The sequence below is a fragment of the Poecilia formosa genome, unplaced genomic scaffold (assembly GCF_000485575.1).
Source record: "Poecilia formosa unplaced genomic scaffold, Poecilia_formosa-5.1.2 Scaffold63, whole genome shotgun sequence".
NCBI classification, from domain to species: domain Eukaryota; kingdom Metazoa; phylum Chordata; class Actinopteri; order Cyprinodontiformes; family Poeciliidae; genus Poecilia; species Poecilia formosa.
In genome coordinates this window covers 1,671,299-1,694,285 of record NW_006800002.1, presented here as the reverse complement: position 1 = coordinate 1,694,285, position 22,987 = coordinate 1,671,299, and the positions used below count along the sequence as shown (strand labels likewise).

General features: G+C 42.1%; 1 protein-coding gene across 1 annotated transcript in view; it reads left to right on the top strand.

The window, feature by feature from the left end:
• Nucleotides 1-22,766, top strand: part of arhgap32a (Rho GTPase activating protein 32a) — a 32,003-nt gene extending 9,237 nt beyond the window's left edge. Inside the window, exons 2-22 of the mRNA XM_007554389.2 lie at nt 866-979; nt 1,840-1,945; nt 3,318-3,409; nt 3,686-3,770; nt 6,671-6,757; nt 6,861-6,998; nt 7,753-7,845; nt 9,566-9,688; nt 9,806-9,883; nt 10,711-10,792; nt 10,905-11,054; nt 12,183-12,285; nt 13,912-14,056; nt 14,310-14,392; nt 15,335-15,442; nt 15,572-15,717; nt 15,822-16,035; nt 16,467-16,615; nt 16,733-16,807; nt 16,906-17,535; nt 18,895-22,766. Coding sequence (XP_007554451.1) covers nt 891-979; nt 1,840-1,945; nt 3,318-3,409; nt 3,686-3,770; nt 6,671-6,757; nt 6,861-6,998; nt 7,753-7,845; nt 9,566-9,688; nt 9,806-9,883; nt 10,711-10,792; nt 10,905-11,054; nt 12,183-12,285; nt 13,912-14,056; nt 14,310-14,392; nt 15,335-15,442; nt 15,572-15,717; nt 15,822-16,035; nt 16,467-16,615; nt 16,733-16,807; nt 16,906-17,535; nt 18,895-21,068 — 4,950 coding nt within the window. The 5' untranslated portion in view covers nt 866-890 and the 3' untranslated portion in view covers nt 21,069-22,766. The remainder of the gene's footprint in view (nt 1-865; nt 980-1,839; nt 1,946-3,317; nt 3,410-3,685; nt 3,771-6,670; nt 6,758-6,860; nt 6,999-7,752; nt 7,846-9,565; nt 9,689-9,805; nt 9,884-10,710; nt 10,793-10,904; nt 11,055-12,182; nt 12,286-13,911; nt 14,057-14,309; nt 14,393-15,334; nt 15,443-15,571; nt 15,718-15,821; nt 16,036-16,466; nt 16,616-16,732; nt 16,808-16,905; nt 17,536-18,894) is intronic.
• Nucleotides 22,767-22,987: the final 221 nt, after the last annotated feature.

The following is a 22,987-nucleotide window of genomic DNA, read 5'->3' as shown; positions in this document are numbered from 1 at the left end:
ATTTACAGTTTTGTACTATACAAACACAGAACTGCACTGCATAGAATAAGCCTTATACGCCATCTGAGAGTGTCTTCTTTGGCAGGTTGTCAACACATTCTAATATTTTATCATCTTATATCATAATTAGGCACTTTTAATCGAGATGTACGGTTAAAACGTATTTGGATGACGGTTTCTGTTTTTTTTACATCTTTTAGATCTCTGAACATTGGAGCACGACAAGTTGCTTTTTAAGATTGTTTCAGCCTACTTTGTGTTGACGAACAGTTTCTACCTGAGTGATTTTTTGATTCTCCAGGCGTAGCAGTAATCAGCCTGGGCATGGCTGATGAAATTAAGCCCCCCAAAATGTAAATCACCATTAATTTATGATTAAACAAGGAGGCAAATATTTCATTGGGATTCCTTATCTTTGCTAACAAATAAAATTACCATCTGAAAACCGATGTTTGTATTCACCCAAGTTATCTTTGTCATGACCAAATAGCAAAAACAGAAGGAATCTGTTTTGTGGGAAATACATTTTCACAGCAGTGGAATTTAAAAAGTAAAGGGGAAATCTCTGGCTGCCGGGACAAACCTGCCGTTTCCTTGGAGAGCGCGAGAGTCGCTTCTCAACCGAAATCTGTCAGATCTAGGAGGAAACAGAAGCTGAAATCCATCCTGCGAACTCACAGCCTGACACGTTCTGGTCGCCGTGGCAGCCCGCGGCACTCTGGCATGATGTCATCCCAGATTACAGCCGGGGTGGATGGCGGCCTCGAGTGGGTTAACGTCTGGTGGCTCCGCAGCTTCGGACCCTCCTACCCTCCCGCCGTGACTTTCTCTCCTTCTCTCTCCTCCCACTCACGTTTCTCTACAGCGGGCTGTTGCAGCAGGGCGGCATCATGGAAGCTGGATGCGTGGTTGCCGCGGTGATTGAGAATGCTGCCTCAGGACCCCGGGGAGAACCAGGAAGTAGTGACGTCCTTGAGGGGTGAGTTACTCTTATTTATTTATTTTTTTGTGTTTCCCTGGCTTCGTGTGTCTGCTCACCTGGATGATGATGAAAAGACCAGATAGCGTGTGGCGTGCTGCTTTAAAGGAACATGGGAATTTTGAATTTGAGATGAATAAAACCAGAAGTGAGGCTTTTAAAAAAATGACCCAGTTATCAGAGTAAAGCAGAGAGACAAACTATCCCTTTTTCAACCTCCATCAGTTTCAGACTCCACTATTTTGTTGCGCTTGCTCATGTAATTTTGGAGCACATAAACGTCGATGTTTGTTTGCCACATTTCCAGGTTCGATCAGGCTGAATCTCTGTAAGATTCCCAAACTCCCTGTGGCCTTTGTTGCTTATCAAAGTTTGCCTGAATGGGCCTCACCCTCCACTCCTCAATACATTGAATCACATTTCAAGTGAAGGTTTTGTGAAGCTCTCCCTGTGGGTGGATTGTCTTTATGCCTCACTGAACACGTGAGCTTTGGAGTGCAAATAAAACAACCACTGGATCAGGGTTCATTTTTTTCCCCTCTCTACTAAAGCAGAAACTGCTGATATTTTCTAAACTGATCTCAGTAATTGTTCATAGTTACAGCTAACATAAATAATAAATGTGTATTTTCTTGGTGATAGCTTCAGTATGACATGTTTTCTGTTTTTTTTTATTTTTTTGAGGCATGCTGGTGCAATGTCATGATTCCAGCTCAAGCCACTCCAGTGATTCTCCCTCACTTGCTCCCTCTGGTGGATGAAAATTAAACAAAATATATCGAGAGGCCTCATTTTCATAACAATAGTTCAGCTTCTGTTCTGTTTCCAACCTTTTTTTTTTTTCTTTACCTCTTGCACAGTGACCCGACCCCACCTGCTGACCTCGACAAAAACGATGCCTTACCTCAAGCTACCAACATTAATTCTCCAGAGGAGAAGCAGCCACAGGAGACATCCACTGCCGCGGTACATGCCTACAAACACACACACACACACACACACACACACACACACACACACACACACATATATATATATTTATAAATAAGCACACACATGGCACTGACTCATAGCTGATGCAAGAGAATACACAAAACCCATCAGACATGTTGTCCTTCCTCCATGAGGATGCTCTGCTCTGCTTCTTTAGTTGACTCACACTTTAATGTCGCCTCAACAGATCACAAGGTCTCAGTTGACGACTTTAAATTCATCCTGGTCTTCTGCAAATTAAAAAAATGGTCAAAACTACACATACAGCCTCAAATACAGTCATACGTCCAATTAATATTTGCTAAAATTTGAGTAAGTAAAGGGATAAGGGATAAGGCCATCACCAGGCGATGTGTTCTTAGGTTTGAAAGACTTATGTTGCATTCACACCAGCCATGTTTCATCAAACTCTAGTCCATGTGTTTTGATTGTCCAGTTCGTTTGGGGAGGTGTGAATTTGCTGTCAAAGCAAAAAAAAAAGTGAACTCTGGTCCGCCTAAAAACCTCGCTCTGGGTTTGATTAAAGTGAACTCTGGTGCTATTCTGATGCAAATGTGGAGGCAAGCAGACCAGAGACCGCTCCAAAAGCAGGAACCAGACTATGGTGTAGGGCATTCTGGGTAAATAGAACCAAGACAAATGCAAGAATCTAATGCTTACGGGACAAATGGCTCTTCGTGTTTTGCCAAAGACAAAAGAGAAAACCTACAATCTGACACCACTGCATTTTTGTTTGCATTTCTTGAAAAAGGACGTTACGCTCGTGTCTTCTTCTGACATGTTGTTTCTCTCAGTGGTTCTTGGTGCAGCGCCACCACAGGCAAGGAGAGGAACAAGTTTATCAATTAGTTTGGATCGTTTGACACAGTGCATCGTAAAATCAAACCACGCCAGCTCGTGTAGTTACTAGCGCAAATATCTTAGTACTCCTGAAATAAGACAAAACCGATAAGTAACTTTTCTGCAAGAAGTAGGGGCTTCTTTTATGTCAATCATTTCTTAATATTGATAAACAATGACTAGTTTCACTGACTATTTCACTCGTAAGAAGAAATGTTTTACTTTTGTTGAATTATTAACTTAAGCTCCTACATCTTGCTGATAATTTACTTGTATTGTAGTTTTGTAGTTTCTCTAAGGTATTCAGATATTTTCACTACAAAGTAGACAAAAATACGTGGTGAGACTCTGTTTTTTCACAATATGTAATCCACTGAGGAAAAATGATATAACTCCTATTTTAAAAGCCGTCAGAGGCAGGAATGTGCTTCCATTACACGTTCCAACGTCATAAACTATCGGTTTCTCCATCACGGACCCCGTTAATGCTTTCTGCTCTTGGCAGGTGAAGAGTGATGACATCACAGAACACCAGGCCGAGCCCCTCCTGCGCTCCTGCGTCAGCACGGCGAGTATGAAGGTCAAGAACATGAAAAAGTAGGTGCTCTCAGTGACGCTGCCGCCGCTTTTAGGGGCCGCTTCACTGGCCTGAATATAAGGCTCCTTATTCAGGCCAGTGAAGCGAAGGGGGAGCCTGTGTTCCAGCGCTGGGCGCCTCTCACGCCGACCAGCCGGTCTGAATCTTAAACGGCGCTCTGTCTCTCGCCGCACAAGCCTGACCTCTCCCTTCCTCTTTCTCTTTGTTTCCGCTCCTCATCGCAGCGTCGGTGTGTCTTGAATGTTGATGAGTAGCCGCTCTTCTGTGTGTTCTAGGCTAACGTTCCCCAGAGGTCACTTCCCCAGATTGGCAGAGTGTGCCCATTTCCACTATGAGACTGTCGATTTTGGCAACGTTCAGGTGAGCTCTAAAAATACTTTGCAGAGAGTTATTAGCTTTCATAACTGTGCACTTGGCCGGCGTTCAGCTGCTATATTTGCTGCTGTCTCAGACTGCGCTGCTGCACTTTTGGCATAACCGATAACCTTGTTTGTGTTTTCTGGACAATCACTGCAGCAGTTTTCCCTCGTATTCTTGACGTGCCATGTTTGCATCTGTTCGCAGACGATATTCTGCACTTACTACGCTTATTTTTGTTCAGCTTCTACAGGCAGGTTGCCTAAACTTGGATTTGCTTAGTGCTGCCGCCTTCAGACTCAAATATTAGCTGTCAGCAGGAACTTAATGCTGGTCCTGGAAATGAAAATTTATTGTCAAACAGCACAAATGAACGATTATCATTGGAGAATGGCAGGAAATTGTTTTTCACCTTGCAGGTTGCAGACAGCAAGTTGATTCTTAACAAGGAGTTTCATTTTCCGCATAGACAACGTAGGTTACATTATTTTATGCTTTACCTGCTTCTTGATCTTTTACAAAAAAGCAGTTTTTCTCGATATTGATGAGTTGAAACATAAAGGTTCCTCTTTTTAACTTGATATGTCATTTAGGACTGAACTGCATGAACTCAAATCAATCTGAAGACATATTTCGACTAGTTTTGTCCTGAGTGGACATTGTTCTGAATACCCTGACTCTAGCTTAGCGTTTCCAAACTTATCATTTTTTGGTGATTTCCACCTTCATTCTCGGCTGCTCTTACCTTTCTCTCTTGCTCTTTCTTGTACTTTTTCATTTTTTGTTTTGAGATCATTTTGAAGTAATGTAATGGCATAATAATGCAATAAGACCTTCTCGAAAACTTTGTTTTCTAATGAAAGTGTAACGGTGGAACTGGAAGACATCTTAAATATCCAAACAAAACACCTGAAACAACAAATGAAATGGAAACTGTCCTTCAAAAACGTGGAGCTATCTGAGCCCAACACACCAGACTGAAGACTTTCCATTGTTTGGTAGAGAGGAGAGAGAGATACAAGAAAGACGATCAATAATGCAGATGGAAATTACTGAGCTTATTTCTATTCATCATGCGATTAATTAATTAATTAATTAATTAATTAATTAATTGATTGATTTATCGCGTCAGGCTTAGTGATGTGCAGAAGTAAGCATTTAGCCAGTTGTAGTTGCAGAACTACAACTCTCGTAGTTCTGCTTGATCGCCTGCAGAGGGCGTCAGACGTTTCTGCACAGCTGGGAGCCGCTGCTTTAGCTTAGCACAAAGCATCCTGAGCGGTGCATGTGATGCACATGGCGGCGCCGACCCCCTGCACGACCGCATCAGTGAGCAACGCTACGGCTGGCTGAGCATTAATCTGAGACGCTTTCGCTCTGTTTGGCTGAATGTTTTGCGTCTTCGTCATTAAATGTGCAGAAAAACAGTGTGAGCAAAAGCAGAAACGTCCTTTTTGAGGCGACACTGACGCTGAAGGCAGAGCTGCATACATGCAGATTCAGACGCTTCCGCCCAACGCCCCGGGGTGCGTTTGATTCGGTTTGGGAGACGAGTCTCTGTTCTGTGTTCTCGGATCACGCCATAAGCCGCAGAGTCTTAACGACAAAGACGGAAAGCAGAGGTCGAGTCTTGGGTGTGATGCCTGCAGAGCAGCAGACATCCTCCATCTGCATCCCGACAGATTCGTCTGCAGATTAGGAAGTCTCATCTGTCTCATGTTGCTATGTGACGGATGAGCATCTGTGTCCGTGTGTCCCAGATGAACCCGTTTACAGGCGAACCACCTTTTGTCACGAGAGAGAGAGAACGGTTGAGAGAGAGGAACAGGGGGGAGGGTGATGGAGTACAGGAGAGGCAGGAGGAAAAGGAGGAGGAGGGGGGGAAGAAGGAGGCAGGGAGCAGAGGGAAAGCATCAGCGTCTCGTTTTCTCTGCTTTCTGTAGCTCACCGGTGCTGGTTGCTCTGCAAATAAGCTTCTCGCGTGCAACGTTGTTGTTGTTGTTGGGACGAGAAACGGGCGAGTCAGGAGAACCTTTAAACCCTTCTGCTCTCAGCCTAGATTTGGCTATTTCTTTTCTTTTTTTTATTGTTTGCTCTGAGGAGCTCGCTGTGGTCCCACACACAAAGAGGAAGCTCTTACTTCATCCGCTGTCGGACATCTGAGATGCTCTAGCAGGAGGTAACCTGAACGAGGCCCGTGACGTGACGGTGGGTTAGTTGTTTGACGTGGGGCATATTTCTGGGGAAAAATGGTGGAGATGCTTTTTACTTAGAGAGAGAGTGCGGGAGAAAAAAAGCTGCATTGTTGCCTAATGTTTTCATAATTTCTCTGTATTTCTCTAAATCTGCCCTCTTCTCTCTCCCATCACTGGACCACTGACCTTTTCAGCCTCTCCACAGCTTAATTAGCTTTGTAGTTTGGACTAGGGGGAAAAAAAAAGGAAAGCGTTGCGATGAACTGCGTTTTGACCGTAATGACTCACTCAACAACAAATTTCTCTTCATCGGTTTGGTTTGTCGTAACTAGGTCGCTGCATGTTGTGTAACAGTGTATCTGGACGGGTTGCTAACAGTTATAAATAACCAAAACTTCCTCAGCACGGAGGCCTCTGAAGTCAATTCTCCATTTACGTCTTTGGTCTCTTTAAGGGTTGATTTCCTATCATCTATAATTTCGCAGAAGAAAAAAAAGGAAATCTGCTAAACATTTAAAACTGCAGGATGAAACGCCAGGCATCCAATGTAAGTGGTAAATCCAGTATTAATATGGGACACGATGCACTTTTAGTAGCCCAGTCCCAAAAACAGAGAGGGGTTTTGTATCATACTCATCTATTATTTATGCTCCATCCTCAATCCAAGCTCCTCTGTGTCTCCTTCCTCCTGTTTGTCTCCCTGTGCAGTTGGCCTTGGCAGAGGGGCAAAGCGAGGGACCGAAGCCCGGTCTGGACTCCAAAGAACTCGTCTTTCTCGTCCAGATCACTTGCCAGGTAACATTACTTGAATATCCGAGTGGTGCTCTGGCTTCTCCCAAAAGCAGCAGGCGCTTTCGCTTCAGTTTGGTCCTGATTTGCTTTGCGTCGTCCCCGTCAGGCTCGAAACTGGCTGGTGAAAAGATCCTACGAGGATTTCCGAGTGCTGGACAAACACCTGCACCTGTGCATCTACGACCGCCGTTACTCCCAACTCACCGAACTGCCACGCTACGACACCTTAGAGGACACTGTTGAGGTATCGTCTCCACATTCATGAAAGCATTCATGCACCTTTGAAACTTTTTCCTCCATTTAGATATAATCTCCATTTTTTTATGTATTTATTTTAGAAGAGTTGTAGAGATTCACTGCTGATATTTTTTGGGCATTACTTTCTTCAGCAGACACATCTACCAGTCCAAAGCGTATTCAATGGCCTAGTCCAAATTCAACTTTTGAATTATTATTTTTTACCTTCATTTAACCAGGATTGAGATAAAAAACAAAAACAAGTGAGTCCTCTTGGAGTCCAAGAGGCAGCACCAACCATTACATTTGTTTGCATAATAATCCTAATGCCATGCAAATAATTATTTAAAAAGACACAGTTTAACACTAAAACTGGTGTTCAAAGAAGCTGAACCTGACCGAGCCTGACTTATTTTGTAAAGAGGAAGGGAAAAAGTAGACCCTAATAAACTTTCAGCTGTCATTGTATTGAACAATTTTTTCTCTAAATATTGACCTATTTGGAAAAAAAAAGAAGAAAAACTTGAAGACGGTGTATCATTTCCTTCCACTTCACAACAAAGCAATACTTTGTGTTAAATATTGATGAAAAACTTTGAAGTTTGTGGCTGTAACATTATAAAAACAAAGCAAAATACAAGAGCATGAATTCGTTTGCAGAAATTCTTGTACCTCTGCTGGCTTGTGTGACGTCATGTTTATTTTTGGAGCTTTATTGAGGTCTAGCTTTTTTATTTTATTTTATTTTTGTCTCCTTTCAGTCAGTCACCACAATGCTGACTAGCTACCTGTCACGCTTCTCTGCCATCGCGGACAACAAAATCAACTGTGGTCCTGTGTTAACATGGATGGAGGTAGGAGTTCTTTTTTATTGTGCTTTTCTGTTGTGATGATCTGAAACGCTAACATGACTGATGTTTATCTAAGGAACAGTCAGTAAAATTAGATTATGGTTGGAATATATCGCAGATAAGATGAAGGAATTGTTATTCCCTGCTGGGAATCCTACACATCCGTGCCAAAGTACATTCTCCTACATTTTGCAGTGTAGCTCTTTTTTTTTCTAAATGTTGAGTCAAAGACTTAATTACTGCACTGGTTCATAAGGCAGGGAGTGTTTGCCTGAGTGTGAGAAGCAGACAGACAGCACTGGTGTCAAGAAAAAAAAAAGAGGTGTGCAGCTTTTTCTGGCGACTTTCAAGTAGCAAGCTAATGATCGGTGACAGAAAGTGAAGCTTCTGTAGCAAATTTCAAGCACTGTGCAAATGTGTTCAGAGTTCAGTTGATCTTACTTATCTAACCGGTGAGGTTGGCTTTGTATTTACATGTTTGATTCTCATCTGAAGTTATTTTTGGAGTTGTATGTTTTTCATACTCTGAAGTTCCAAAAAGGAGCTGAATGACATTTTCCTGTATTTGTTTTAACAATCACAGCCACAGTGGTAAAGTTGTAGAGTATTTTGTGGATTTGAATGATTTTTAAAAAAATATTTATTTATTTTTCTTTTGCCTTGGGCTTTTAGTACAACACACGACTTCAGTAAGTAAAAAAAAATATTAGTACTGCAGATTATTTCTTATATCTTAGCCTGCTCCATCCATTCCTCAACACGTTTTTATATCAAGTCAAGTTTATTTTTATAGATTTAAGCAACAAGACAGTTTATGGTGATGAAAACATAACATATATAGTCCATAACATAAAGACAAGTGGTAAAAAGTTGCCACTTGAATTGAGTTAATCTATGCTCTAGTTATTATAAATCCACAGACAGGTTAAGCTTGTTGGGTTTTAGTCTAGTTTTGAAGGAACTCAGTGTGTCAGCAGTTTTGCAGTTTTCTGGAAGTTTGTTCCAGATTTGTGGCAAATAGAAGCTGAATGCTGCTTCTCCTCATTTGATTCTGGTTCTGGGGATGCAGAACCAGAACCTGAGGGGTCTGGAAGGTTGATACAACAACCATTCAGTGATTTATAAACTAACAACAGTATTTTATAGTCTATTCTCTGAGCTACAGGGAGCCAGTGTAGCGACTTTAAAACTGGTGTTATGTGGTCTATCTTCCTGGTTTTAGTCAGAACGTGAGCAGCAGCGTTCTGGATCAGCTGCAGTTTTCTTATTGATTTTTGTAGGCAGAATGTGAGGACACTGTAATCAGTTAGATTTTATATGAGTTTCTCTTTGTTGCGACATTCGTCCTTTAATCCTGGAGATGTTCTTCAGGTGACAGAAGGCCGACTTTGTAACTGTCTTTATGCGTTACAAAAGTCGGCAGCACCACTGGCAGCAAAGCAGATATCTGATTTCTAAAAACATAAGTAAAAAAAAGTACATCCTTCACGTTACACACAAACAGACAGAACATTGGGGCCAATTCACCTGCTCTACTTTCCACTGACATTAAAAACGCTGGAAGCTCAAGTGGAGGCAAAAACAAAACATTTTTAACTTTCCATTGTTCTCTGCTTCTCTTTCATCCGTCGTCTCATGATAAATCGTGACCAGCTCCCACTCCCTGCTCTGGCTTTTTGGGCGTAAGATGTGCCAACAGCATCTCTGCTGTCTTTATTTTTAGATCGACAACAAGGGCAACCATCTGCTGGTTTCTGAAGAAGCTTCGATCAACGTCCCCGCCATCGCTGCCGCCCACGTCACCAAACGGTACACGGCTCAGGCCACCGACGAGTTAACCTTCGAGGTAAGGAGACAGAGACATGCTCAGGCGTGGACCAGTCTGTCAGGTGTATGTTTTTTTTCTGCATATTTTTGCACTTAGTTTTGATGAGCGTCATAGAGAGAGCTCTTTCTGATCTAGGTCGGGGATATTGTGTCTGTCATCGACATGCCGCCTAAAGAAGACACGGGCTGGTGGAGAGGGAAGCATGGCTTCCAGGTAAACCTTCTGCTGTGGGAAAACACACAAAGTCCTAGAGTACCTTTGGTCTGGATTCTACTGGAAAAATCTTATTACACTTGAAATAAAACAAAACAAAATTATTTCTCAAAATAATATCCTCAAGTTTTCATAGATTATTAAAAAAAAAAAATTCCTGGAGCTAAACGAGTCTTGAAAAATCGAATGTAATTTTTGTAAAATAATAATAATTATATTTGTTAAAACTGTCATCATGTGAACATAGTACAATATGAGACAAAAAATGTGGTAAAAAATGTATTTCCTCTATTTCCTCCCGGCCATTTGCAGAAATCCAGAACCAATCACAACTCTTTTATTTATTCTTTTTATTTTATAAAGTGCAGCCTTAAAGATGCTTTCTAAAATAAAAGCCTCAATATTTCTTATCATGTTACCAATGGAAGTAAACTGAAAAAATATAAAAGGGTTTATGTTGGTTTTTCAAAATAAAGCTTAAAAGAATACGCAAAAAAACATTTGATGTTGCAAAATTGGATCCAAACTGTTAGTATTTTAGCTTTTCTAAATCTGAAAAGAAAGTGAAAATTGATCGTGCTACTTGAAAAACAAACTTCATAGGTCGTCTTCAGAGATGGCAGTAAACCAGTGATGAGATCAGCACAGATCAGCTTAAAAAAGGTTTAGTTTAGTTGGGAAAGTTTGTTCAAACCTCAAAAGTTTGATTCAGTCATGAATATCATCAATGCTCAGTCTGAGGTTTTTCTTGACCTCATCGCCTCTCCCCACTCGTCACTCACTCCGTTTGTACCTCTTCGCTCTCTTCTCCACCTCTCCTCCTGCAGGTCGGGTTCTTCCCCTGCGACTGCGTGGAGCTGATAAACGAGAAGATCCCACCTAGCGTTCAAAACTCAGTGCCAAAGCCAGGTACTAGTCGGTGTGCGTTGGGACGTGGCCAGTTTTCAGAGACTCGCTCACCGGGATCTGAGTCAGGTTCCTTTGTAACGTGGCTCCCGTGTGTGTTTTCGTGCGCATTCAGTGTGCAAGAAGCACGGGAAGCTGGTGACCTTCCTGAGGTCGTTCATGAAGTCTCGGCCGCCGCCGCAGAAGCTGCGGCAGCGCGGGATCCTCAGGGAGCGAGTGTTTGGCTGCGACCTGGGGGAGCATCTCCACAACTCAGGACACGACGGTAGAATATCCCACACGCTTTAACTTAATAAAAACAGACTAATGCCAGGTTAGTCTGGTTTAGAACCTGTTTTTGAAATACTTTGTTGTTTCCGTATAAGCAAAATCATCCATGCTGAAACAAAAATGAAGTCGCTGAGTAAATTCTCAGCTACTGATTCAAGATCATCTTGTCTCACGTTAACATCATGAATCTCCAGATTTATTTAGCTCCATAATGTTCATATCAACCATTGTTCTAGTACAAATATCATAGTATGATTGAAATAAGACTAAAGTAACTAACAAGTACATTTTTAACAAGATAAAGGAGTTTGTTTGGAGTAAATAGTTCCTTAACATTGATGGGAAAATTGACAGATTATTTCACTAATAACATGGGAAAAAATGTCTTAAGAGTGAAATAATCTACCAGTGAAACTGGTTGTTTTCCCATCAATATTAACAAATAATTGACTTCAAACAAGCTCTTATGTCTTGCTGAAAAGTTACATGCAAGTTAGATTTGCCTTATTAACTGAAACTAGGCAAAAATACTTGGTAAGATTTGGCAGCGTTTAAAATTGTTTGTCCTTATTTTTATTTTAATCGAATTAGAATCACTTGCGTGTTTGAAGAAATGTGATGAATAATGCAGAAACATTTGGGAGGTCTGGTATTTACAGCCTGAGGCTTGTTTATTGTAGGATTCTCCAGAAACAAACCTCTTTGTGGTTTTTATCGAATCTGCAGTCTGCCATTGTTCAACACGTCGGTTTTCATTTCATAAAAAAATCTGTAAATAATACTTTTAATGCAAAGTTGATTCTTCTAATTGACTTTTAATGCAACTTTTAATGCAACTCTGCATTCAGAGTGTCATTATTTACCAAAAGACATTTCATGACAACAGTCATAAGCATTCATGAAAACGCCTTCATGTTCGTGTCCGTTGTTCTGTCATGTTTATGACAGTGTAATATCAGTCTTATGCACACTCCTTTGAATAAGGTGTTACCGAAAAAACTTTAAATAATTAGTATGGAGAATGTAGAACGCAGAAGATGTCATCTTTTAGTACCCAACAAGATGTTTTTAGAAGACACAGACAAAATGGCTGAACGTTGCGTCTCGTCTTTATGTCCTTCAGTCCCGCAGGTCGTTAAAAGTTGTGCAGAGTTCATCGAGAAGATCGGCGTCGTGGATGGGATCTACAGACTCTCAGGGATTTCCTCCAACATCCAGAAACTGAGGTTTGTGCTTCCTCTCTACTTCACCATAGAAAGTCTGTATCAGCAGTCCTTCCCTGTCTGTGTCAGGGGGCGGGGCTTCTGGTTGGTCTGAAGCCAATCAGATGCCAGGATTCATTTGTTGAGCTGAATTTGCTCCTGGTGCACTGCAGTAAAAGGAACCATTAAATATTTATAAAAGCACGGAAATAATTACACACGGTATGAATATATTACGACTGGGAACTTCAGAGTATTTTTTTTATTATTTTATTTTACTGAATTGCACATTTAGTTGAAGAACGCAGTTATTATTCACAAAATGTGATTATTATTTTCATTTTTTTTTACTTCTTAACTGCATTTATTTTCAGGCTTATTTATTTGTATAAATTACTTGTATAAATGTGGCACTTTGGCAAAATTGCAGATATATTGATATGTTACATAAATAAGTGTGCAGCCAATTAGCGGCGGCTGAAGCGGCTGCTGTCCAAGTCTTTAACTTTTAGTGCTTTTAAGTAGATTTTTCCCCCCCAATCTATCAATGGAAATCTGATTAACGCTGTGCAGCTTCTGAGAGCGTTGCTGTATTTTTTGCTGCTTCCATAAAACAAACTCCCATCAGTGGATAAATTGAGCGGCACATGAGCTGATGGGGTTGGGCAGCCAATCAAAAAGCTTAATGGGAAAAGCTCGGCTCTCGCCGCGTCACGCCTCCTTCTAGCAGCTCAGGAAATACGGCACACGCAAAGATGTAGACATGTTGAAGATCTGTTGGTCTTTTTTTGTTTCAAAGGGATTTTATGGATTTATTGTTTTTATATTTACTGATTTTGTAAGAAATCATTCAGTTAATGTCAGTGTCAGATTTATTTTACTGCACAAAAACAAATATGTATGAAATGCTGCAAAAGAAAACCAGGACAATAAACTCATGACAGTAGGAATATTTGCTTAGGTGCGATAAGAACATGATAAAAAATTGATTTTGTAATTGTAATAAAACATAAAGATAAAATTGAAAGTAAAAAGCTTTTACGTGACTTTGTAAATTATTCTTGATTTTTGATGATAGCTATGATCACCTCTTCTTTTTCATTTGTATCTAGAAACATCTCAGGGCAAAAGGATTTTACGCTAGTGGGGATAGTAATTTATAATTATTTAAAAGATCCTTTAAGAATGATGGGAAAAGACCACCTATAAACTTAAAAACAAGTGAATAGCCTTAAAATCTGTCCTGTAACAAAGGAAAATCTTTTTGAGGGAGTGAAAATTGAAGTTGAATAATTTTTCCATTTAATCTTTTTCAGGTGTGAAAGCTTTCATAATCTGTTCAGCATTTTTTAAGGCTTTAGTTTGGTAAGAACTAAATAAATATAGCAAGATAAAACATAGACTTTTACGTCAATGTATTGTAAAGTACACTTTACTTCCTATAAAGTACACTTTACGTCCTGTACACTTTACAGGAAGTAAAGTGTTCATGACATCCGAAGAAATAGTTTGATCTCTTAAATACAATGACTTCTGTTTTATTATTATTGAGATACAGAAGAAGGAATTGCTCATTTTTCTGTTATTGTGGAGACAATAATTCAATATTTTATGTCCGAATGGGTTCTTGTGTTTCTGTTCCGTCTCCAGGCACGAGTTTGACTCTGAGCAGATCCCAGACCTGAGCCGAGAACTGTTCCAACAGGACATCCACTCTGTGGGCTCCCTGTGCAAGCTGTACTTCAGAGAGCTGCCCAACCCGCTGCTCACCTACCAGCTCTACGACCGGTTCTCGGTGAGCACAGTCCTTAAAAAATTGCACGGGAGCTGATTCAGCTTTGTGTCAGTCGATGTGCAGGCAACGTCTTTCTGGTCGCTCCTTGATTGGTTGAATGAAAGAGACATTTATCTCATTTTCAAAGTGCTGCTTAAAATGAGGTCGTTGCATTGTGACAAGCTTTCCAAGAACCGCTTTGAAGCCGAGAGTCAGATTAACTCGTCTGCTTCGGTTGTTAGACTCCGTGCTTTTGTCCTCCGTTTCGTCACAGGAAGCTGTGTCTGCAGCCACAGACGAGGAGAGGCTGGTAAAAATCCACAATGTCATCCAGCAGCTGCCGCCTCCTCATTACAGGTCAGATTTACAGCTCACTGCTGCCCCCTGCTGTCAGTAAGTGGAATGGATCATTTTTAGATTCTCATTTTGGTGAAAGACACTTTGCTTAACTCGTGTTTTTCTGCTTAATCTTGATCTTTATCTTGCCAAGCTCAGGTCATCCTCCCCTAAGCTGCTAAATTCTGTCATTTTCTCTCCCGACATCCATTCACTAGAGCAAATCAGACATATTTTAAGATCTAGTAACTGAGAGAATATCGGTTCAACGTGAATTATATGAGCTTCTTCCATTAACCACTGCCGACACTCGTAGTGCCCTGAGAGAAGTATTTAAATTTCTCCAACTTTTTTCCATTATTTTTTTTCCCACATTATGACCACAAACTTTATCATTTTACGTTGAGATTAGGTATAATAGGCAAACACAAATCAGTCAAAATTGTAAATTTAAATGAAAATGATTGAATGTTTTTGAAAATCGTTTCTAAATAAAAATCTTAATAAAAAACTGATGGGCATTGGTAGTCATATCTCCTTGATAAACTCTTACCCATCTAAAAAGACCTTACATATTTTAAGATCTACTAACTGAGAGAATATCGGTGCATTGTGAATTATATGAGCATCTTAACCAGGTATTTTTTTTGTCTGGTTTCTAGTGGAAATATTTTACTACACTTGTAAACTAACTTTTCAGTAGGATGCAGTGTGGGGAAATGTCTTGTTTCTTGCTGAAAAGTTATTTGTAAGTTAGTTTTGTCTTATATCAAGTGTACTAGGATATCTACCAAAAATAGTTGGTGAGTGTAAATAAGATCCAGTTCAACTGACTAGTCGAATACATGGAGCCCACTTCTGTTTTATTTAATCACCAACAGTTGTTCTGTGAATGCCTCACAGGTTTGTTAGAGAGCAATAGTGAACGATCTCAGACACAAGGGTTTCTTTTTACATCCGCAGGACGCTGGAGTACCTCATGAGGCACCTTTCCCGTTTGGCCACCTTCAGCTCTGTCACCAACATGCACACTAAAAACCTGGCCATTGTCTGGGCGCCGAACCTCCTCAGGTGACTGTATCTCGGCCGCGACGCAGTCGGAAATTTCACCGCTTCCTTTTGGCCGCTCCGCCGCGGCGAACTGGGGCACATCTCAGTGGTGCCGAGCGCTGAACTAGGTCGCGCTGTGCTCCGTTTCAGGTCCAGACAGATTGAGTCGGCCTGCTTTAGTGGCACGGCGGCCTTCATGGAGGTGCGGATCCAGTCGGTGGTGGTGGAGTTCATCCTCAACAACACGGAGTCCCTTTTCAGCACAAAGTTAAATTCGATTTTAAGAGAAAGCACTGGTAGGGATTTTTAAGGGATAAAGAAATGGAAAACAAAATGCGTGTATGTATCTGTGCTAATGTGTGTGTGTGTGTGTGTGTGCATGTGTGTGTATCAATCTTAGGTAACAACACCTTATCAAGACCAAAGTCTCTTATGGTTTGCTCCCCGTCCACAAAGCTGCTGTCTTTAGAGGAGGCCCAGGCTCGGACCCAGACGCAGCTCGGATCTCCAGCCACAACCCCCTGCCTCTCCCACAGCGACTACATCGAGGTCGGGGAGGGACCCGAAGCTCTACTGGGAAAATTTCACACCGTCATCGAACTGCCAATGGAGAGGTAGAGTTTAAAAAAAATCTCTTTAAATGCTAGTTCTCCTACTAGCTAGCTAGTCAGAGCTAGCTCTTCTGTTTTAGTTGTGTCCTTGCTTGATGAATCAAATGACTGAATGAACTCCTTAATGAGCATGTCCCAATCTGTATTCATGTCTCTGGTGAAACCTGACACAGTTGAAGCTACTGATAACAAGCCAGCAGCTAGCTAGGCAAATTTATCACCACTTGGTTGGATGAAGCTGGTACATTTCTGTGGATATAGGTCTTAAATTTGAGTCGGTGAAACCTGCAGAAACCTTTCAACTTCCTTGACTAAACAAAAATAAAAATGTTGCCTAAGCAACAGCCAGAACCATTTTGTCCTTGATATTCTTGAGACTTCACAGCACACTTTCAGGGTCAAGCGTTAAATACGATTTGTTCTCTGTGTCTCAGTGGCAAGCGACCTCTAGTGAAGTCGAAGAAGTCTCCTGTGGGGAACTGGCTGTCCTTTTTCCACCTGGGCAAGTCCCACTCCGTGTCCAAGCGTAAACTAAAGCGACACCCCAGTGAACCAAATGAGATAAAGAGCATAGCACTGCCAGGTCAGTTTGCTGTGGAGCCACAGCTTTTTTTTTCTCCCTTTTTTATTTATTTATTTATTTATTTTTAGGATATCTTGGAAGTTGTGTGATTTATCCAGAATAATTTTTTTCTTGCAGGAGGACGAGGAGATAGCGGCACACTGCGGTCCACTAAAAGCGAAGAATCTCTCACTTCTTTGCAAAATTTAGGAGGTAATCTTTCCGGAGATGATAAAAAAATCTTCCACTGAGCTCTCAGCAGCTTACATTTATATAAATAAATATATATTTTTTGTTTCTATGCAACCCAGGAGGGCCTCCGAGTTACCGTCCCCTCAGACCTCGTTCGACCAGCGAAGCCGTTTCTGCCGCCAGCAGGGACGACCTGCACAACTCCAGAAACAAAGACGACCGCCGCGCTCACCAGCTGAACGACAGTAAACGCAGCGCCCACCGAGGCCGCGCAGCCGTTTCCCCTCACTACTCAGAGGACGACCTCGACCTTTCCCCGCCGGCTGCAGGCATCTCGACCTTAGACTTCGACCCCATGTCTTTCCAGTGCAGCCAGACTCCCGCGATGCATCGCGGCAGCAGGCGGAAGAAGAGCGCGGGGTGCCCCAACGAATCTGAACCCGTCTCCTCCCAGAACAACGTCGGCTGCTCGCGGTCTCCGGACGACAGCCCGGTTCTGTGCAAAAGTGGAAAAAAAGTCGCCTTGAAGCACCTCTCGCCCAAAGTGAGGAAGAAATCATTAAAAATGCTGGCAGATGGTCAGACTCCCGTGCCTTCTTCTTCTCCCAACGTGGACAAGTGCGAGGCTTCGGCAGCAGACGGGAAACAGCCGAGAGCGTTGTTTCAGCACAGCAGCCCCATCAACACGGCGAGTCAGGCGTCCGGCGTGACAGACCTCAGTCAGTCTGCCCAGAACCTCCCTGATCCAGGTTAGTTTCTCAATATCCTAAATCTGTGCTGTGCCTTTCAGATCTATTCAAACCCTCTAAGCTTTTTCACATTTTGTACTGTTACAAACACAAAGTTTGAATATGTTTTAAATGTATTTTTATCCGAGAAAAAATAATTTTTCAAAATCTTTACCGGTACATTTATTTTAGGGATGCACGATATATCGGTACTAACATCGGTATCGGCTAGGATATTAGTAACTTTGTAACATATTGGAAACTCAAAAATAAATGAAACAGAGCCAATATTAACAACCGATATTTATTTCCATCTTGCTGCCGTTTGTTCCTAGAATGGCTTAGGGAAGGAGGTCGGTCAGTGATAATGATGCAGCGCAGGATTGTGAAGCAGTGTTAAAGCCAGCAGTGTGGTCGTTTTCTTAAGGTGTTGAAAGAGTATTGAATTAAATATAATGCATATTATGCTGGTAAATATCGGATATCGGTTTATTGGTCTAAATCCAGTTATTCTGTGAACACACACGAGACAGATCACAGATAAAGTTGTGGAAAAATTTAAAGAGTAGGTAAGTTTCAAAATCCAAACTTTGACCATGTTACAGAGCCTTGTTCATTGAAAGAGGACGGCACAAATGCCAGATCTGCAACAAACAAGGATCACATTATTCACAGAAGCACCCAAGAAGCCCATAGTGACACAGATATCCACATCTAACGTGAGAGAATATGTGGACCTGGCGACTGAAGGAAGTTCCATTAAACGTTTGTCATGTAGGTTTTATAAAACTTCTTTGCAGCTGCAAAAGATTTGTGAAGGTTCCCCTTCCAGCAGGACAAAGACCGTAAGCAAAGTATAACCAGAACTACAATTGAATAGATCAGATCTAAAAATATTAATGTGTTAGAATGGCCCAATCAAAATCCATACCTAAATTCAACAAAGTATCTTAGGCTGGACTTAAAAATTGCTTGAGCTATTTTACAAAAAAGCACTAGAAACATTTAGCCTCTGCACTGGAGGATATACCCTCAAAGACTTGCAGCTGGAATTGCAGTAAAAATGCATACTTGTAAAATAATTTTAAAACATATTTGCCTTCAACTTTGTGTTGATCACAGAAAATCTATAAACCCCCCATCAACACCAAGGTTATTTTTGTTGCAGAACAAAATGTGAAAAGGTTTAAGCGGTTTCAGTAAATATGCAAGGCATGTTCTTTATTCCTTTTTATATCCGTATCTGTATAGTTAGTAAGCATGCAAATTTTAATGCACTCTAGTTTCTTATGAAAGCTTTTGTGTCTTGTCCCATCATGTCTTACCATAGCTTTGTTTGTCCTGTCATACTGTAGCGTTGTTTGTCTTATCCCTCCCCAGGAACAGATAGACTTATGAGTTCAGTCTCTGTTCTCCCTCCTCACCCTCCCTCGATGAGTGCTGCGCGCAAGTTGGCTTTGGCCCTGGCGGAATCTGCCCAGAAGGCCAGCAACGCGTCCCAAAGAAGAAGCCACGCACACGACTGCAGGCCACAACGACCCTCCGTTCTTGACGTCAAAGTGCATCCTCAGGAGTGCCGCGGTCCTCACGGTTCCCAGTGGCAAGCGGCTGCAGAGGCCCACCGCTGCCTTCACCCTGGCCAGTTCTCGCCTTCGCACCTCTACCCGGAGCCGCTGCAGGTTGCCGACAGTCAAGAAAGCGTGTGCAATTTCACCCCTAACGTCAGCCCGCTCGGGTCGGGGAGTTTGGAGGAAGGCAGCGCTGAAGGGAGGGAGCACAGAGAGGAACGAGAGTCGGAGGTCAAACAGGAACATCACACTTACCAGAGTGTTGGAGTCTCGACGCCCTGCCAGCCTATCGGCTCAGCAAGGAGCCCGCCAGCCTCTCCCGTGTATGCCAACATGGACTCTGTGGATGCCTTTAACTTCAGATCTGTCCTGGCGGAGTCGTCGATGCCTGCCTCTATCGAAGAGGTCTTCCCAAGACAGTTCCAGACCTCTTCGGCCCATCCCTACAGCCCAGAGGACGACAGTCCTCCTGGCATGCTTGAGGATGTCTTCAGTAATCACCATCATCATCATCAGCAGCAGCAGCAGTACCATCACCGGCCGATTCATTCAGGTCGAACACCTACGCCTCACTACCCTCGGCCCAGCGCTCTGCCGCCGCACCTCTCTGCGCATAAAGGCCTGTACAGGCAGTCGTCAGAGAGCCGCTACAGCTCTCTAGGTTTGAGACAACCGCTGTCACCTCAGTACAAGCGCTACCAGGGCGACTTCCACAGGCAGCAGGGGCAATGGCAGAGCTCTGAGGACAGGGCAGTGAGAAACCCGGCCATCCGGCGGGCACACTCTTTTCATTCCCCACAGATCAGTCATTACGAGCTGGCGAACACAGAAATCCTGCCGATTGACTCCATGCTTTATGTGGAGCAGAAACTGAGCCCTGAAGTGCCATATCCAGAGCGAATCCAGGCCGTCCTGAAGCCTGGACGGACGCAGTTTGAGAACGTACACCCAGAACACCACTATGGCCCCTATTCCGACTCAAGTTCGGGAGATCCAAGACCTCGTTATTTCATAGATCCCCGTCGGCAAAGTGGCATCCATCGCCATCAGACCTACACAGTCCACTCCACAAGGGAAGGTGATCAGTCGGATTACTACAACTACTCTCCACGCCACGCCTCTCCCGTGAATAGGGAGCTTTACATAGAAAGCAGAGACACTGTGGTTTATGAGGCTCGAGATGCAGAGGTTTTTGAAAGGGTTGTGTATCAACCAGTTCAGCAAGAGAGACACAAAAGCACGTACCACTCCGTGTCTCCCTGTGAGGCCCCAGACTCACCAAGGGACATAATGCACACAAGGAGTAAGTCAGACCCCGGAAACGCCAACCTCCTCTCTGCCCACAACGTGGACAGCCAAACAGCCGTGGCCATATCGCCAACCATCCCAAGAATAAGGTCTCAGCAAGAATACCCCGAGGTGTCCAGGCAAAGCAGGCAAAGCTATGGCCAACGGTCTGGCGCAGAATTTGGGCCGATGAGACGGATTCATATCAAAGAGGGCTACTCAAGGCAGCCACTCCTCCGCAAAGTCCCCTCGTTGCCAGAACGAGGCTGCCCCAACCTGAAAAGCATCGAGCACACTCACCGATGCCAAACGAGAGGCTTTGAACAGAATCCATCAGTGCTGGCTAGCGCTGCGAAACCCAGCATCCTGAGAAGACCGGTGCGCTCGCAGAGCACCAGAGAACATCGTCACTACTATCATTACCACTCCAAATCTCCCCTGGATCCCGAACATCTGGAACCCTTCCCCACGCACCTCAGCAGACGGACTCAGAGCACTAAAGTCAAGCCCACACACTACGACCACATGGAGGGGTATTACGCCTCGCCAAGATCTAAATCCACCAGATCCAGCAAAGCAGCCGCTGGATATTTACCTGGCCAGAGCTGCATGTCTCCGCACGGACAGAGACTCCTGTCCAATGTCCTGGGTCACGAGGCTTTTTATCACCCCGCTCTTAGATCAGAAGCTGGGGTCTAAGAGTGATCTTAAACCACTGCTTTTATATCTGATTCCATGTTGGGGCCAAAGGACACCTGCACTTTATCCTCAGGCAGACCGACAGACCGCTTTTTGTTTTTAACCTTTACGAGCTGCTAAAAGAAGTGTGAAGCGAGGCTGACGGTGAGGACTGTGCCGTTGGTACTTTTTTGTTACATTAGCTTCCAGAAAAGTTTAACGGGAACAAACTGATTGTTTTAACATTTAACATTTGGAAATAGGTGTAAGAAGCATGTTTGAGGAAAAAAAAAGTATATATGTTTCGACTATATAACAAGGGATAACAAGGTAAATTCATGTGATTTAATAACATGATTTTTAAGGAATGTGTATAAAATAACTTTTTAAAAAATGTAATATACTTACAGATGTGGACAAATATATTGGTACCCCTGGTAAAGATGTGGAAAAGAAACTAGAAAATAAATATAGATTTTATTGCAGAAGCATAATATTACTCCACAATACTAACCTTTAATTAGGCCACATACACAATGTTCAAAGAAATCACGGTTGAGAGGGTGACGACACAGCAGAACGCTTTGAATTTCTTGATCCCAACATACGTAGACTGTTTTACACAAGAGCACATCAGAAACAAGACACACATCAAAGACACACAATTAAGTTTCCACAAAACCCCATTCATTTCCTAATTTTTCTAAACGCATTTTATTAATAAGCCAGCAAACTTTGTTAGAAAAGGAAACATTGTGAGAGCATCTTAAAGAACTGCAACAAAGAGTCACTTGGAGTCACCAAGTCTGGACAACAACAGCCACTGGAAACTATGTAAAGACTGATTTGTTGTTGAAAAAGCTTATTTATGTACGTATGTGGAGTTGCCTAAATTTTACTTGGACTTTAACTGAAGCTAGCCTAGCTTGTTTCATGCATGGCTAGCATGAAACAAGCTAGGCTAGCTTGTTTCAGCTTGTTTTAAAAACAAGCTACGTTAGCTTGTTTGATGCTAGCCAACAAATAAGCTAGGCTAGCATGAAAGAAAGCATGAACAAAATTAAAATAAAATGAAACAAACTGACCTTGAGACAAACAAAAGACAAATAGGAAGCAATGTACATCTGTGAAAACTACAGTGATACTTTTAAAACGATAAATTCTCAAAACTATTGAGTACATATTAAGAATGTTCTCAAAATTTCTCTAAAATATTCAGCTTGATTATATTCTGCTGCCCTAAAAAGAGAATTTTATTTTAAGGCTTTAAATCACCTTTAGCAGGGGTACCAATACGTTTGGCCGGCACTGTATAGGAGTAACACACGTCTAACATGTGGCCAACGTACTGTATATTTTTTTGTTTTCTATCCAACAGTCTGCTCAGACTTCAACAAGCACTTTTCAGGATAACTGTGTATGAAACACATTGTCTTAACATGGTATAGATGGAGACATAAAGCTTATATTTTTTCTGTAAGAAACAGCTTGCTCAGTCATTGTTTAATGCTAAATGGCACTTTTCGGGGGGCAAAAATCGAAAGATAACCTCACGGTTTCTAACTCTTCAGGGGTCGCTCACACAAGCTCTTCTTGTTTAATGTTATCTAAAAGCAGTGGGTGCTGTATGATTTCTGTTCAAGTCAAAGCTACCGTGGCTAAATATGCTGGATTTAAGGCAAGTCAGCTCATGCTTTTAGATATATATATATATATATATATATATATAAAAGTGTATTTTATATGGCATTGTGATTTTGTCATAAAATTAAGAAAAAAAATCCTTCCTCTTTACAAACTTTTAACAATGTGGTGTTTTACATGGAAACATGTTTCATTCATTTTGTCATAAGTTTTACTCAAGATGCTATATCAATTTAAAACATGTTAATGAGGACGTTCTGTTAAGACATGTTACAACGAGTTATTTTAGTGACAAA